We start from the raw sequence: 15,503 nt of genomic DNA on the forward strand, positions 1-15,503 counted from the left end.
ATTGTCAAAGATTAGTTGTAGGGAGCCAAATACATATTAGCAACAACACTGTTCCAAATGTGTATTCAGAATTCAGCCTTTTTACTTTTTTTTTTTTTTCCTTTCTTTCCTCTTTTTAATCTCAGGAGAGCACAAAGGCCTTTCAACAACCCTCAGCTTCCTATACAGAAATGCTGTGAAACTATTACCCATGCTAAAATGATGAAAACTAAGAGCAGATTGCATTTGCATACCAGATGAACTAGGGATTCCACCAAAAATGTTTCACATTATTTACATTAAAAACATCCAGAGTGTTAGTTGCCATAGCAATGATTCCTTCTACTTTTCACCAACATTTGACTATCTTTTTAAAAGAATTTTGTGGTTACTATGTCTGCAGAACTTACTGTTCTTGATAAGACTGCTTCAATAGAAGAGCCTGTAGCAATAACACAGCTAAAAATTCTGGAGTTTTCCCTTTCACGTTCCTAATCTTTGCTGTTGAGCGCTGGCATTTTATAATGTCTGAAGAAGAGAAGGCTGCTGGATGACCTCATTGCAGCCTTTCAGTACCTAAAGGGAGCCTACAAACAGGAGGGGAGTCAACTCTTTACAAGAGTAGATAATGGTAGGACAAGGGGAAATTATTTTAAGTTGAAGATTTAGGTTGGATATCAGGGGGAAATTCTCTACTATGAGAGTGGTGAGGTGTTGGAACAGGCTGCCCAGAGAGGTTGTGGATGCCCCATTCCTGGAGTTGTTGAAAGCCAGGTTGGATGAGGCCCTGGGCAGCCTGATCTAGTATTAGATAGGGAGGTTGGTGGCCCTGCCTGCAGCAGGGGGATTGGAACTTGATGATGCTTGAGGTCCCTTTCAATCCAGGCCATTATATGGCTTGGTAGTTTCCATTGCCCCTGAGATTTGGGCAATTTCCTAAAAGCTTTACTTAGTCAGATTTTAACAACGTGCAACAAAAATCAAAGAAACTACAGTTTATGGTGCAGTAATTGCCAGTAATCACTTCCTGGGATTAGTTTTTCAATCAGACAGCCTCTAAAATCACACTATAGCTTGCTTAGTATGCCTTAGCCAGCCTCTCTGAAAACAAAGTGTCATAGTAGAAAGCAGATTTGAAACAAACAAAAAAAAACAAGAAAACTGACTCACTGTGGCATCGTTTGTCTCCCGAAGCTTATGTGTTAATGACAACAACTGCTCCACAGCAACACTGGGTACATTTGGAATCTGCTTGAAACAAAAACAGTATTAATCTGAATGCAAGATAGATTGAAGTTCCACATGCAGCTACACGCAGGTGCAACGAGTATATGGTTGCTTTACATCACCAAAAAAGAAATACAGTTTTGACATTGTTTTTTTATTACGTCATCATTTAATGTCATGATAAGAATGCAAATTTATTCTAATACCATTAAGAGATAAACAGGTTTTGAAAACGAAGTTTCATTTGTGCTACATTCAAACAGCATCAGGAATAGCAACGTTTTTTCATATAGTAAAAAAAAAAATAATTCAATAAACAATTATCAGCCTAAAATATTGAACATACTTACCATTTCTTTAATAACTTGAATTTCTTCATTCTTGCTTAAAGATTGAACATGATGAAAAAGAAACAGTGTCAGAAACTCTGGACCAAGCCACTGTTGGGTACTACTTCCAATGACAGGAGGTTCTGCTAGGACGATTATTCTGAATGAGGGGTGGATAGGAAAGATAGACCTGCCAAAAAAGTTTTAAAAAATGCATTATCTGCAGTAAATATAACATTTTTTTTTTTATACTAGATGAAAAAATACATATATATTATTGTATCACACCACAATACCTACTCAGATATTTGCAATGCAACTTTCTTAAAAAAGACAAAAACTGCATACTTGCAGACTTGCACTTATATAAATTGCTCCTCATTTTTCACACTGAGAAGGGCATCCACAATATGCAATATGACCTACATGCCTGAAGATGAGCAAACATCAGCAGCTAAGCCACTGTTTACTGGTTTGTATGTCTTGAAAGGACACATCTCACCAATTATACAGATTTTTAGAAGTGCTTTACCTGAAGCAGTATGTCTAACAGGCAAATCAAGGAGGGAGCAGGATCTACTGGTCCTGCAGTTCCTCAATTAGATTGACAGAAAGGATGACACTGTGGAGATTGGCCTAGACAATGCCGAGAGCTGGATTTAGCAACACTGATGTTCTCTGCAGCCTCTGGAAAATCACTCAATCTCTAGGGACTGGATTAATGCACCTAACTTACCCCTGAAAGTTAGTTATACTTCATACCTCGACTCATTTTCAAGTCACTATGGGGGAAAACAGGTTCCTTAAATGGCTGCGTAAGACTTAGAAGAATTTAATAAACACCCCACTGAGTCCTTCAATCCATACATCCAGCCAGAAGTTCACTCTCTGATAGTGGCAGCTGCAGATGCTTCCTGGGGAAGGCACATAAGCCCTTCTCAAGACTTATGTGAGAGATTGCTATAATCAGCCTATTTCCATCACCCTCTCCCAGCAGTTACAATCATACATTCAAGGGATGCAAGGGCTTATCTTTATTTGCTTTGATGTCTCTTTATCCAAAACTTTGTCTAATCTCTTTCTGAACTACATCAGCCTATCTGCCTCTGCAGCTTCATGTAGCAAGACATCCACTATTCATTGTATAATGTTCATATTGCAGGATTTGGTGAAAAACAGTCGTAAATGCCTGTGTATTTCATTCCACTGAAGATAACAGACGCTTACTGTGACCAATACAAGCTTAAATACAGAACGTCTAGATATGTGTGTTACAACAGTAGAAGAGCACTGCCTCTGTTTTGTGTGGTTTTGTCTTCTTCACATCTTTTGTCTATCTATAATATCTCTATGTGATATTATCACATCTTTGGATCTTTGGATTTGGAATGCACTGGTACTCACTGAACAGCACAACTACATGATTTCTAGAGGTAACAGACAAAAAAGTTGGATACAAAAGCTACTCAAATTACGCAAGAATTGTTCTCAACAATTTTTCAGTACATTTATTAAAATAGCAGATGTTAATTTGGAAAAAGAAGTGAAATTGAAATAGTTTATATTGTTAGATATGCCTGCTATCATGTGTGATTTCTCATATAAGTCACAAAATCTGAAATCAGAACATTTGGAGACCAGTGGGAAAATAAGTAAGAAAATCTGCAGACAGAATATGACTAGAACAAAAATACAATATATCAAAACTAACTGTGCAGTTGGCACAGTAAAATTGTGACACACCACAGTGATTGTAGCAAACAGACTCTTGATCAAAGGTAAACACAGGGGTGGGCATGAGTTATTCTTAGCTGAAAGCCATAAGCCCAGGAGCTACTCCCTGACTGATAAAAATAGAAATAGATGTCTGAAAACATCACATGAAAGAGGAACCAATGGTAATGTCACTGTCACTAAGCATAAACGAAGATCAGGGAACATTAGTAAACACTATTATAAAAGAAAATGTTTCCTTTACTCCCATTACTAAGGAGAAAAACAACTAAACCTTCCGTAATCACCTAAATTCCAAGGACTAATTCTGGTCCTTCTGTAATACTGTGAGAGCACAAGAAGCAGTCAGCTTTCCATTCTAAAGGAAAGACATCTTTCTTGTATGACATCCATGTAAATGTCTAACTTGAAGAACCTGGGGGGGACAACCAGGGAAAAGACTGAGAGAAGCTGGAGGAAAGGAGATGGATAGTTGGGGCAAGTTAACATCAGGATGCCAGCTAGAAATTACTGATGTATCTTCTAGACTTCTCTACCCTCTAGACAACCTCTGCTAAAGGTTGTGAATGCTCTCTTCCTGGAAGCACTCAAGGCCAGGCTGGATGGGGCTTTGAGCAACCTGGTGTAGAGGGAGGTGTCCCTGCCTATAGCAGGGGGTTGGAAGTAGGTGATCTTAAAGGTCCCTTCCAACCCAAACCATTCTATGATTCTGTGACTTGGACAGATTACAACACCACTGCTGCAGTTTTCCAGTTCCTAAACATGAATAAAACTATATGGCTACTTCAGAAGCCCATTGTTTGGAATGATGTATGAAATACTAAAAAATGTCAAGCTAAGTGTATTATTAAAACAAATGTCACGAATGACATGATCCTGCAATGCCATAAAAGTTCCCAGTTTCCATGTTAGCAACTGATTAGCTTCTATGTTATTCTGCGGTATTACAAATCAGGTCTCTAAAGGAATACAGTATGGAGATACTATATGGAGTTATACTTTATAAAACAGAGATCTTTGACATCTTGTATTCTTTGCAGACAAATGCCAAATAAATGTATTTTGCTAAAAACATGATACTTTTTAAATCACTGAAACTCAAATGGGAAGATTTGGTGCTGTTGGATTAGTGGAGAGAATCCCCATTCCTTTCTCTTTCTATTAAATGTTTACTGACAACAGAGCCAGAGAGCACTCTCTTGTATTCTCTTGTACTAATATCCACGTCCTTTTGACATCAGTGTTTAATTCCAACCAAGGATTACCAGCACTGTCTTTGACAAGAGGATCAGAACGCAGTCTGCTCAGGGTGATTTTAGGGAAAGATTTTCCTGTTATCAACACATGGTTCAAAGCAACTGAAGTTTAATAAAGGAAGTAAGAAAGAAAGAAAGTGCAGAATTGCATTCCTAATGCTACCCTGCAAAAAACCACACTGGGCTTGATTCTCTTTCCCCGTAGCATGCCTTCATAAATCCCACTTTCTATCAAAACATCAATAATTTTATGAGTTGGGAATTGTAATAATATTAGGACCACAAATGACCTATTTTTAGTTTCCCAGCTGTTTTTACTGAATTTCACAATATTCTCAATTTAGCAAATTACTAAAGTATCTATGAATCCATCAAGCTGAAAAAAAGAAAACCGCAAATACAAAGTAAAAGCTAGAAAAATTTTCCCTGTTGCAAAATTCATTTTCTGCCACATTTTATATTTATATTTCTCTCATCTATCTGTTGTCTTTCAACCTAATCATGTGGAAAATCATCCACAGTCTGCAAGGCATTAAACCTATGCATGCATGAGTAACTTCTAGCTTCTGAATAACCTTATTACATACATACTTCGAGATTATCTTCTAGTAGAAACTTTTCTGCTCACCATACCAAATACTTATCATGTATGTGTGAACACTGGGGAGTATATCCACCCCAACAGGTTAGAAGAATGCCTGTTAAAATAAACCAGCACTTCACTGCTTGTAAAAGCCATGTGCTACCTTTACAGCACAATCATCTCAGTGCACTAATGGATGACTGCATAAGAAATCCTACGCAAAATTCTTGGATATGTATGGTGGTTGAAGACGCTCTTTCTTATCTCTGAACCTGTTCGGGAATATGAACATTCCAGTCAACATCAGTTATAATTTCCCTCTGTGTAAAAGAACTTCAAGGACCATTAGTCACTTCCTCAGCTTTTTCCATTCTTCTCCCCAAGTCATAAACAAAAACACCTTGTTTCCCCACGTGGCTGAATATCATCTCACTGGGACTGTTGGCTCTCTTCGCTGCACAGCAACACTGGCACAAGAAAAGACTACAAGGAAAAAGTACCCCTCACCCACTGCTAGTTATCCAATAGGCCAAGGAGCATCCCACAATCTAATGAGGATAAGTGTATTGCTTGCACTTTTCAGTGCTACTAGAGTTATTGCACTCACCAGTCCAAAGCCTTTCTCGGGAAAATGCTAGCGAACATCACAGCTACAGCAATGTAATGAAATAAACATATAACTCACTGTCAGTAATTGACATAATTTAGAATAACAATATATTTTATTAGCTCTTATGACAGTAGTCATTCTTTAAAACAAAGTTGCAAAAAAAAAAAAAAAAAAAAAAAACCATGAAAAATAGCATTCAGCAAAGCTACAAAATAATACAAGCACCAAAAAATATTTTCCCCTAGACATTACTAATAACTCTGCCATGGTTAAAGCATTTTCATATTCTGTAGTATAATACTGTTTATATTCTATATACAGAGGCATGTAATTTCCTTAGGCCATAATGTGATATGAAAAACTATCCCTCGTGATTTAACTTTAAGCATTATATTGTACAGTATTCTCTTCTATTTTTGCTTTCTATTTTACTACATGTATGAATTACACAAGTTTTATGAGTGTTGAAACATTAAAAATGAAAGGCACTAAAACTGTGGAAAATGACTATTATTTTTCCTATCAAACATTTTCATATAGAAACATGAAAAGCGTCTTGCTCTGTTGATAAAGGGATCTATAAGAATTTCTCCCTTAATAGCTCAAATTTTTCCCAGAAGTATCTTCAGGTGTTTCAAATCCTCTTACAGACTAAAGAATGAATATAGAATTTTCAGCTCATTGGTTAAGAGCAGTACTCTTTTTATCTATCATGAAATAGTATTTTGTGAATGGAATTTGTAAACAGAATTTAGATGAAAATCTGAATCCTAGTCATCTACCAAAAAGCATGATCACTTGCCCTTTTAAATTACAAAAGATATGCTCTATCTGGAGATCTACACCCAAGTCTAGGGCACCCAGATCAAGAAAGCTGTGGAGTTGGGATCCAGAGGAGGCCATGAAGATGAACAGAGGACTGGAACAACATTACTTTGAAGATAGGCTGAAGAAACTGAGCTTGTTCTGTCTGGAGAAGAGAAGGCTCCAGGAAACCTCATTGGAGCCTTCTAATGCTTAAATGGAGCTTATAAACAGGAGAGAAATCAACTTTCTACATGGGTAGATTGTGATAGGACAAGGGGAAATGGATTTAAATTAACAGAGAAGAGATTTAGATTGTCAGGGGGAAATTTTTCACTGAGAACATGCTGAGACACTGGCATAAACTGCCCAGAGAGGTTGTAGATGCTCCATCCCTGAAGGTGTCCAAGACCATGTTGGATGAGGCTCTGGGTATCGTGACCTAGTGCCTGATTTAGTGGCTGACAACCCTGTCTGCAGCAGGGATGTTGGAACTGGATGATCTTTAAGGTTCCTTCCAACCCAAGCCATTCTACAATTCTATTATATGATTCTATATACTTTATATGTACCTTACAACAGCATCTGTCCACCTCAGGAGGTGAGGTTTAAATTGAGGCAATACAGAGCAACAGTCAGGGTGCTTTTTATTTCATGAATGACTAGAAGCACTACAGGAGAAACTCCAAGCCACATTATGAATAGCACTATAATCAAGAACACTCATGTACAAAAGCTGACCATGACTTAAAAAAAAAAAAAGAAAAAAAAGAAAAAGAGAGAGAATATCTACCTCATCTATTTGTTTTCTTAAAGACAGGAGTAAGCTATCAGTTCTTCTTCATCATAGCTGCCTTCTAGTCTCCATCTCATGTTCTTCTTCACATTATGAAGACAGTCTTGACCTCTCCCAGTCTAATGATTTCCTAATGAAGCATTTCAAGTTTCTTCCCTTCAAATTCTGGTCCTTCAGAAATATTCCTTTTTATCTTGTTCTTTCATCTCCTTTCAGATACTTCATTCATGCCCCATTTGACTGTTTAGAGACTTAAAACTGTCATGCGCTTCCCACTGCATCACTGATATGCCTCTCAATATGTGTTTTCCTCTTCCATCATTTCCCAAAAGAACTACATTAGTGTGCGAGATTGGGTAGATAATTAAAAAGCTAAGAACAAAGCAAAAATTTAATTTCATTAACTGTATAATATGAATCTTATGTTTCAAGTTTAATATGTATTGATTTCCAATATACAAATGAAAACCGAAGCCTCAGACTGAATGAGTGAGATTTAGGAGGGAAAAAAAAAAGAAAAAAGAAAAGAAAATAATCCTGTTTTAAATAAAACTTGAAGCTGCTTTCCATAAGAAACCTTCGTTTTGGAAAAGTAACAGTAGCCTTCACACGTCACTCAGCAAACACCCCAGATTAAGTCCCTGCAGAAATAAGAATGTGTATTCTGCAGGTCTTTCAAAGAGCAACTACTCTGAAATTACTTTAGTTAATATCAGAAAATCAGAATAAATAAAGCTCCATGCCTGGCTTTAGCATCAGAAACAGCTGACACTACGAAGCCACTTCCGCACAGCAAAACACACAGTATTTCTCATCAAAATGGAAAGCATCTCCCTGACATGATTTAGAAGCAAGAACTGTCCTAGATGATCTGTTAAAATAAAACTCAAGGTACAGTGTACTATGTGCTCCCTTCACAAAACAGTCTATGCAGTTGAATGACGGATGGCTCGCACCTACACTGTGATTAAATCAGCTGTCAGTAGTGAGACAACATTAGATGAGAAGCTGTCTGGAAAGAACACCTAGTTCTGCATAGCCATTCTGCAACACTGTAAGGTACTGGAGATTACAGTGACAGGCTGTTGAAAAGGAAGAAGAGCAGTGAGGAAAGCAGTACTGGAATCAAAGCGCAACTAGTGACATAATAAGCTGGGAGACAGTGAAAGGTAAACCAAAAAGTTCAAGATGAGGTCCCGGAACATCTCCAGCTTCTTAAGGGCTGACCAAAACAGCACCCTATGAACAGATGAGTGGTCCACTGACACTGAAGAAGATCATATCAAAACTAGAGAAGCTGGCAGATTTTTGTACTACTTTACCTTAACTTCCTCTGACTGAGCCAATACAGCAAAAAGTTGAAATAGGGCTAGATTGAACATTTCACCCAGAAGGTGGATGTCTCAGCAGAAAGGGCCCTTGCTCATTAAGTAGCAAAAATTTTCAGCTGTATCCAAGATGGTGCTACATGGTCACACTGAGCTTCCAGATATGAGAGAACCCATGTAGTGGGATGGGATTTTTTTGTATACTTTTTATAAGATCAAACAGTGGTCAGGATTGTTGTAAGAGACACCCTTCATTTAGGGTAAAAGCCTAACACATACACATACGTACATCCTGCAGCATAAACATGAGACATTTGACATATAAGTTCAAATGTTTTTGGAGAAAATAGATCTATTTGAGATAAACAGCATGCTTAGTTCTTTATACATTGCTTATTTAATATATACCTGCATATTAGATTGTGCTTATCTTGGAGCACACTCAACAATACGTTTTCCACTAATTACAATTTATCAGCAGTGTTTGACCACGCATTATGTACAGTCATTAGTGAACAAAAAAAATGTCAAGAGTTGTGGAATGTTTCTAGCAGACAAGTGGAAATGAAGAAACAAAAAGAATAAGCAAAATGGATCCCAACCCATCCTTACGATTTCCTGCTCCATATCAGTTGGAAATTAAAAAACAGCTTTCTAGATAGTGAAGAAAAAGAAAGTAGCAAATCATATTAAATTTCAATAAAATTTATTTTTATTTAAGATGCTCTTAATAAATTCTTCCAAAATTAAGTATGATACACTTACATATCTGTGCTTTTACGCGTGCACCATTTATCTTCAGTTTCTAACTCCTTCTGTTAGCTTAAGCATTCTAAACAAGATATAATTTTCTCATTCAACAAAAAGAAAAACCATGAGGAAACATGATCAAAATACATTCTCTTGATGATTAAAAGGTATCAGTTTAGGAGGGAAGTACTTTTGCATGATATCTTCACAATAAAATAAAGGATATTATGTGCTTTACAGGATGAAATAGTGTTTGCATTCTGAAGTCATAGCGGACACTTTACCTTTCCTGTAGTTTCTCATCAGGGATCTTCAATTCTTCTTTTAAGTTCTGATACCTATCCTCCCTTAATAATCTGGTGCCATCATAGAGGGTCAATTCTCTGTCATGTATTAGCCTGTTTGAAAATAAAAATAAACAAACTTTATCTAGCCTTTGATTTCTTTTTGCAGTACTTATTTCAACTAACACTTTCCTTTTAAAAAGCTATCTCAGTCAACACAGTCCACTGAAAAAAATTATAGTACTCTAAGATGCATCCAGGTGTGAAGGTTATGCAATTTGCCCAAGTAAATAGTTTCAGCATAAAGACAATTAACCAAGCTACTTACTTTTAATAGAAAATAATGAGAAATATTTAAACTATTTTCTGGCATCTTCCATTTTCAGATCATTGTTCCGATATTACTAACAGATACATTTCATAAACTTACAGTAAAATCTAGTTCATTCTTTAGGCTTACACTGTCTTTACAAAGAACTGAAATTTCCTGTGCTATTAAAGACTTCTAAGGAACTTGAAAGAATTGCTTCTGCTTTCAGGTATGTAAAGACTGAACGATATATGTTCCACAGAGCTTCAACATTCAGCTTGATCTTTGCAGCACTGCTGAAGTTACAAAGTCATATTCACCAGAAAAACCTTAATTTATCAGTACTTATGTGCCCAGCAAACAAATCACACGCACACTACCCAGCTGTGCTCATATGCTGACCTTTGCAATACAGCTAGAGTGCCAGGGTTAATTCGATGAATGCCATCAAGAATAACAAGTTTTCCTTCCAAGGCCGCAGTAACAAGAGGTGATGGTCTCCATGCAGTGTCCCCATTAGGAAGAGTATATCTCTGCTGCAGCAGGTCTCTAGCCGTCATGTCCTGTAAGTGCCAATTCATCAGAATTGAGTTATGCTGCATTTTATTCGTCTACAAGAATCTGCTTTCTCCTTAGAAAACTACATTCTGTTTTTCCTGGGGCTACACCCAAAGAGGATTAGCAGAAATTTTTCAATTACTTTTTGAAGGGCTATTATGAGTGCTGCTCTGAAAGTAATGCCTTCTATTTTATTATGTTGCCCCAAGACATCAGAGGTGGATGTTGGTGGTACAGCAGTAGAGATTAAAACTTCTCACCCAAATTCTGTTAGATCTGTTGCTGTGTGAAAGATAGCAGCTGTGAGATGGTCTGACAAAGTGGCGTCTGACATGGAAGTACATATGAAGCAAAGGTGTATCATTGAATTCCCTCATGTGGAAAAAATGGCTGACATTCATTGACGCTTGTTGAAAGTTTATAGAGATCAAACAGTAGATGTCAGCACAGTGAGGCATTGGGTGGTGCATTTCTGCTAACAGTGGGGACTATTTTGAAAAATAGTTTTGTAGTTGAGAGTTTGCTCTATCAAATAGTGCTATTGCACTCTTTGTATCTATTGTAGTTTCCATGAAAATAGATAGGAGGCATCGCTTTCGGAGCAACCTTTAAATAACACCCACGTGGACAGGCACTGTGTCATACAGCCTATGTAAGTACCAGACTTGCCAGTATAACCTTTCTGAAGCTAAGCCAAAAGTTTGGTTGTTGGTGGTTATATCAAAAATATATAGAGTATCACAAAATAGTACATAGGGAATAAAACACAGCTAAAGGCAAAATCTAGTCTACAGTCTCCAGTATACGTATTTTGTTACATTCCAACAGATGCAAACAGGGGCAACAAAGGCATAATGGCCATTCTGTGACCTGAAAGATGAAATTCATTCTTTAGGCTGCGCTGTGAACAGAATTTAACCTAAAATCAGATGAGGAAAATATTTTCTATTGTAGCTGCAGCTTTTGCAAATGTCCCCTTCACAACTATAAGCCTTTTGAACTTTCAAGAATAAAAATAGAACACATTACATCATATGGCCTGAATCATTTCCTCTTTCTAAATTTCCTTAAAAGCCTTAAAATAACAGGACAAAGTCCGGTTCATTCAATGTTTCCCCATTTTATAACCCCAAACCTCATATTCAGATGTACCAAAACAGCCATTATTTTTATTGCCGTCCTTCTGCTTTTTAATGCATTTTGCTCATTGCTAGTATTCTATTAAAGAATTAGCCTAAAACAGTTTTTAAGCAAGGTCATAAAAAAAAAGTGCAAGTATTTTCAGGATTTGCATCAGAAGTGTGCACTGTGTAGTTAGCAAATGCATTCAACTAACACACCTTCTGACACCTCACACCTAAAGGAGTGAAACAACATAGAACAGGAATTAATCAGGAGCTCAGTACGCTATATATAATGTTACACAACTTGAGAAATATGCTTTCGTTTTCACAAGAAGAAAAAAAAAAACACATCAGAAGTGTATTTTCTTGAAAAATATTTTCTGAAATAAAATGAACTCCGTATCATAATTTAAATGACTGAATTGTGTTAATTAAGTGACGCATTCAAATGAAGCATCATTCATTAAAATCTACCCAAAATCAGTAAGAGGTTTGCTGGGCCCTGGGCAGCCTGGTCTAGTATTAAGTGGGGAGTTTGGTGGCCCTGCCTGTGGCAGGGGGGTTGGAGATTCAAAATCCTTGAGGTCCCTTCCAACCCTGGCCATTCTGTGATTCTGTGATTTGTTACGGCAAAGTTCCTGCTTATTGATTTATTGCTTCTGTTTCTTTACACTAAATCAGTTTTTAATACATAATATTAAAATTATAATGTTACGAGCTGCATGATCACAGAATCACAGAATTGTAGGAGTTGGAAGGGACCTCCAGAGACCATCGAGTCCAAATCCCATGCAAAGCAGGCCTCCTACAGCAGGCTGCACAGGTGGGCACCCAGGTGGCTCTTAAATATCTCCAGAGAAGGAGAATCCACAACCCCCCGGGGCAGCCAGTTCCATGATGATAATACTCTGTCACTAAAAATTTCTCCTTTTGGAGAGGGGACAACAGAAAGGTACGAATTAATCCCTCTCCCCACACACACTACTCCGGGCAAACCAATTGCCTTGTGAAACATTTTGATTTCTATTGGTCACAGTCATTGTAACTTAGAAAATAAACAATGCAACGCAAGCTAAAGTATCTTGTAAGTAGGAAAAAAAAAATAAAATCGAAGTTGAGCAGAGAAAATACTTGTTTCCTTTCCTCCCCTTCGCAGCCACAGCAATACAAATCTCCAATTCAGCCATTTTTATGGTTCTCCGCACAAACTGTGTTCTTGGCAATTATAAGGTGAAAAATCTATGCTTCCTGCATTCATGCCAATTTGGACTTGCATTTTGTTAATAATTCTCAAAGAACTGGAAGGAGTTTAGAAGGAAAACTAAAAACTATGAGGTCATGCAAAAAAAAAAAAAAAAAAGAAATCCTAGAAACAAAAACATCACAGTACACAAACAGTAACGATGTGCTTAAAAGATTGTTTTTGCTGTGCAAGAGGAGAAGGAGGAATAAGTTGCAGGAAATTTGTTGTAACATCACTTTGAATAGTTTTTTTTTCACCTGAAAATTTACAGGGAAAGATAAAAATAGAAGTGAAATGTTTTATGTTGAACAATCAAAACCAAAAGTTCCCTAGCTACAGTACACAAAAACCAGCTGGCTGCTGCTTCCTGCAGAACAGAAGACCGAGAGTGGATCTTATCAACACTTGTAAATATCTAAAGGGTGGGTGTCAACTATATGGGGCGAGGCTCTTTCAGTTAGTTTTTACCATGCCTAATAGTTACATCTTTTTCTTTTATTGCTAAAGCTGAGTACTTCCTTCTGATGCATTCTATTTTTTATCCTAAGTTAGACAAATATGTGTACATTCTGTTTTCCCTGCAGAACAGCATTCCCACAAGAGATGCTACATATGATTTTTTTTTTCCCTACCAGGACCAAAATAAACATTGCATTAGAATGCATGCAGACGTTTCAAATACAATATGAACATGAAGAATAGACACAATATTGTATGAACTTAATTCATGCTCCACAGAGCATGGAAAGAAATTCACATTTATTATATCACCTAAAATGATTTAAATCATGCTGCCACTTACTGTGGACATAGCAATGTACTGCAGCCAAATTCCACAGGATAGGTGTTAAGAGGAAGGAGTCAGGCTCCTTTTGGTGGCACCCAGCCACAGGACAAGTGGCAACAGGCACAAACTGGAACCCAGGAAGTTCTCTCTGAACACAGGAAAGAACACCTCTACTTTGAGGTGACAGTGCACTGGAACAGGCTGCCCAGAGAGACGGTGGTGTCTCCTTCTCTGGACATAATGAAAACCCACCTGAACCTACTCCAGGGAACCTGCTTTAAATATGGGGCTGGACTAGATGATCTCCAGCGGTTCTTTCCCATTCCCAGGACACAGTGATTTTTTTCTCATTTGCTGTTCTTTAAACGCACAAAAAAACCTAAAAAACAAATCCTTCCTCATCAGGATCTAAGTTTCCTCTGTCAAGAATCTGCCTACTTAGAACTGAATATAGTCAGAAATGTGTACAATGTCAGAGACCATAAATTAGACAGTAATTGTTCCGTGAGACAAGTGTTACCATAAGAAATTATCCATATGCTTAAAAGGTTTGGGATACGTTGATTGATATGTTTGGATATGTTTGATTCTCAACTCACAACATAAAAGCTTGTAGAGTTTATTTCTGGGAAAACAATATAGGGAGCTAAGGACTTCACACTATTCAAGTCCTTATATCAACTTCAGATGGAAAGAAGGATGAAGCAAATATTTAAAATAAAACTAAACATTATATACAAACATCCAAGAACACAATTCTTCACAGAGCCTGAATGAAAATACTGCTGTTTGTTCAGACCAAAGAGAAGTGCTCCATCTAATTTCTTAGTGCCTGTAGAAATGATTGGAGAAATAACATGAACTACAGCACAGATATGAACCTCTTTCATTTTAGAAATAACTTAGGACAATATAATCTCTCTCCCAGAATACCAAAAAGATACTTTTTGAAGAAAAATACAGAAATCTATTAAATATGCATTTCCAAACTTCTCACAGCCTTCATTGCCCAATTACTGCATGAATTAATATTTAACATTTTTCCAATCATTAAACTATGTTATTACTTTGCTGTGCAAAGCTACTGATGTGTAAAAAAACAAATGCATTCCTAAAATATACCAAAAGATGCACAGCTCAGCTGCATTCAATCATTTTTTACGTCTTGCTTCCTGTAAAGATTTTTAAGATTTTCCGAGATATTTTACATGTGAAATATAGAATTAGAGAACCCTTAACGTTGGAAAGGACCTTTAAACGTCATCTACTCCGACTCCTTTGCAATGAACATGGACATGCACAACCTGTGCCAGTGTCACACCACCCTCACTGTAAAGATCTTTTCCTTATATATAACCTAAATCTATCCTCTTTAAGCTTGAAACCATTTCTATCACCACGGATCCTGCTAAAGATTCTGTTCCTTTCTTTCCTGTAGCTGCCCTTTGGATATTGAAAGGCTGCTATCAGATTATCTTGCAGCCTTCTCCATGCTCCCAGCTCTCTCAGCTTGTCCTCAGGAGAGATGTTCCATTACTTGAATCATTTTTTGTGGTCCTCTTCTGGACGTGCTCCAACAGGTCCATGTCTCTTCTGTACTGAGAACTCCACATCTAGACGCAGTATTCCAGGTGAGGCCTCACCAGTGCAGAGCAGAGGGGCAGGATCACTTCCCTGCTGGCCACACTGCTTTTGATGCAGCCTAGGATACAGTTGGCTTTCTGTGCTGCAAGGGCACATTGCTGGCTCATGTCCAGTTTCCCATCCACCAGTATACTCAGGTCCTTTTTAGCAGGGCTGT

At 37.4% G+C, this 15,503-nt stretch overlaps 1 protein-coding gene across 2 annotated transcripts in view; it reads right to left on the bottom strand.

Annotated features, from left to right (window-relative positions):
- Positions 1-15,503, bottom strand: part of VWA8 (von Willebrand factor A domain containing 8) — a 180,173-nt gene that overhangs the window by 111,044 nt on the left and 53,626 nt on the right. For both annotated transcript variants that reach the window (XR_014880982.1, XM_085215801.1), the window contains exons 13-16: positions 10,393-10,553; positions 9,681-9,794; positions 1,557-1,725; positions 1,150-1,227 (exon numbers count right to left, since the gene is read on the bottom strand). Coding sequence is in view for 1 of the 2 variants with exons in the window: in XM_085215801.1 (XP_085071927.1) it covers positions 1,150-1,227; positions 1,557-1,725; positions 9,681-9,794; positions 10,393-10,553 (522 nt within the window). In the remaining variant the exon portion in view is untranslated. The remainder of the gene's footprint in view (positions 1-1,149; positions 1,228-1,556; positions 1,726-9,680; positions 9,795-10,392; positions 10,554-15,503) is intronic.

Source organism: Meleagris gallopavo, chromosome 1 (assembly GCF_905368555.1).
Source record: "Meleagris gallopavo chromosome 1, MGAL_WU_HG_1.1, whole genome shotgun sequence".
Classification (NCBI taxonomy): domain Eukaryota; kingdom Metazoa; phylum Chordata; class Aves; order Galliformes; family Phasianidae; genus Meleagris; species Meleagris gallopavo.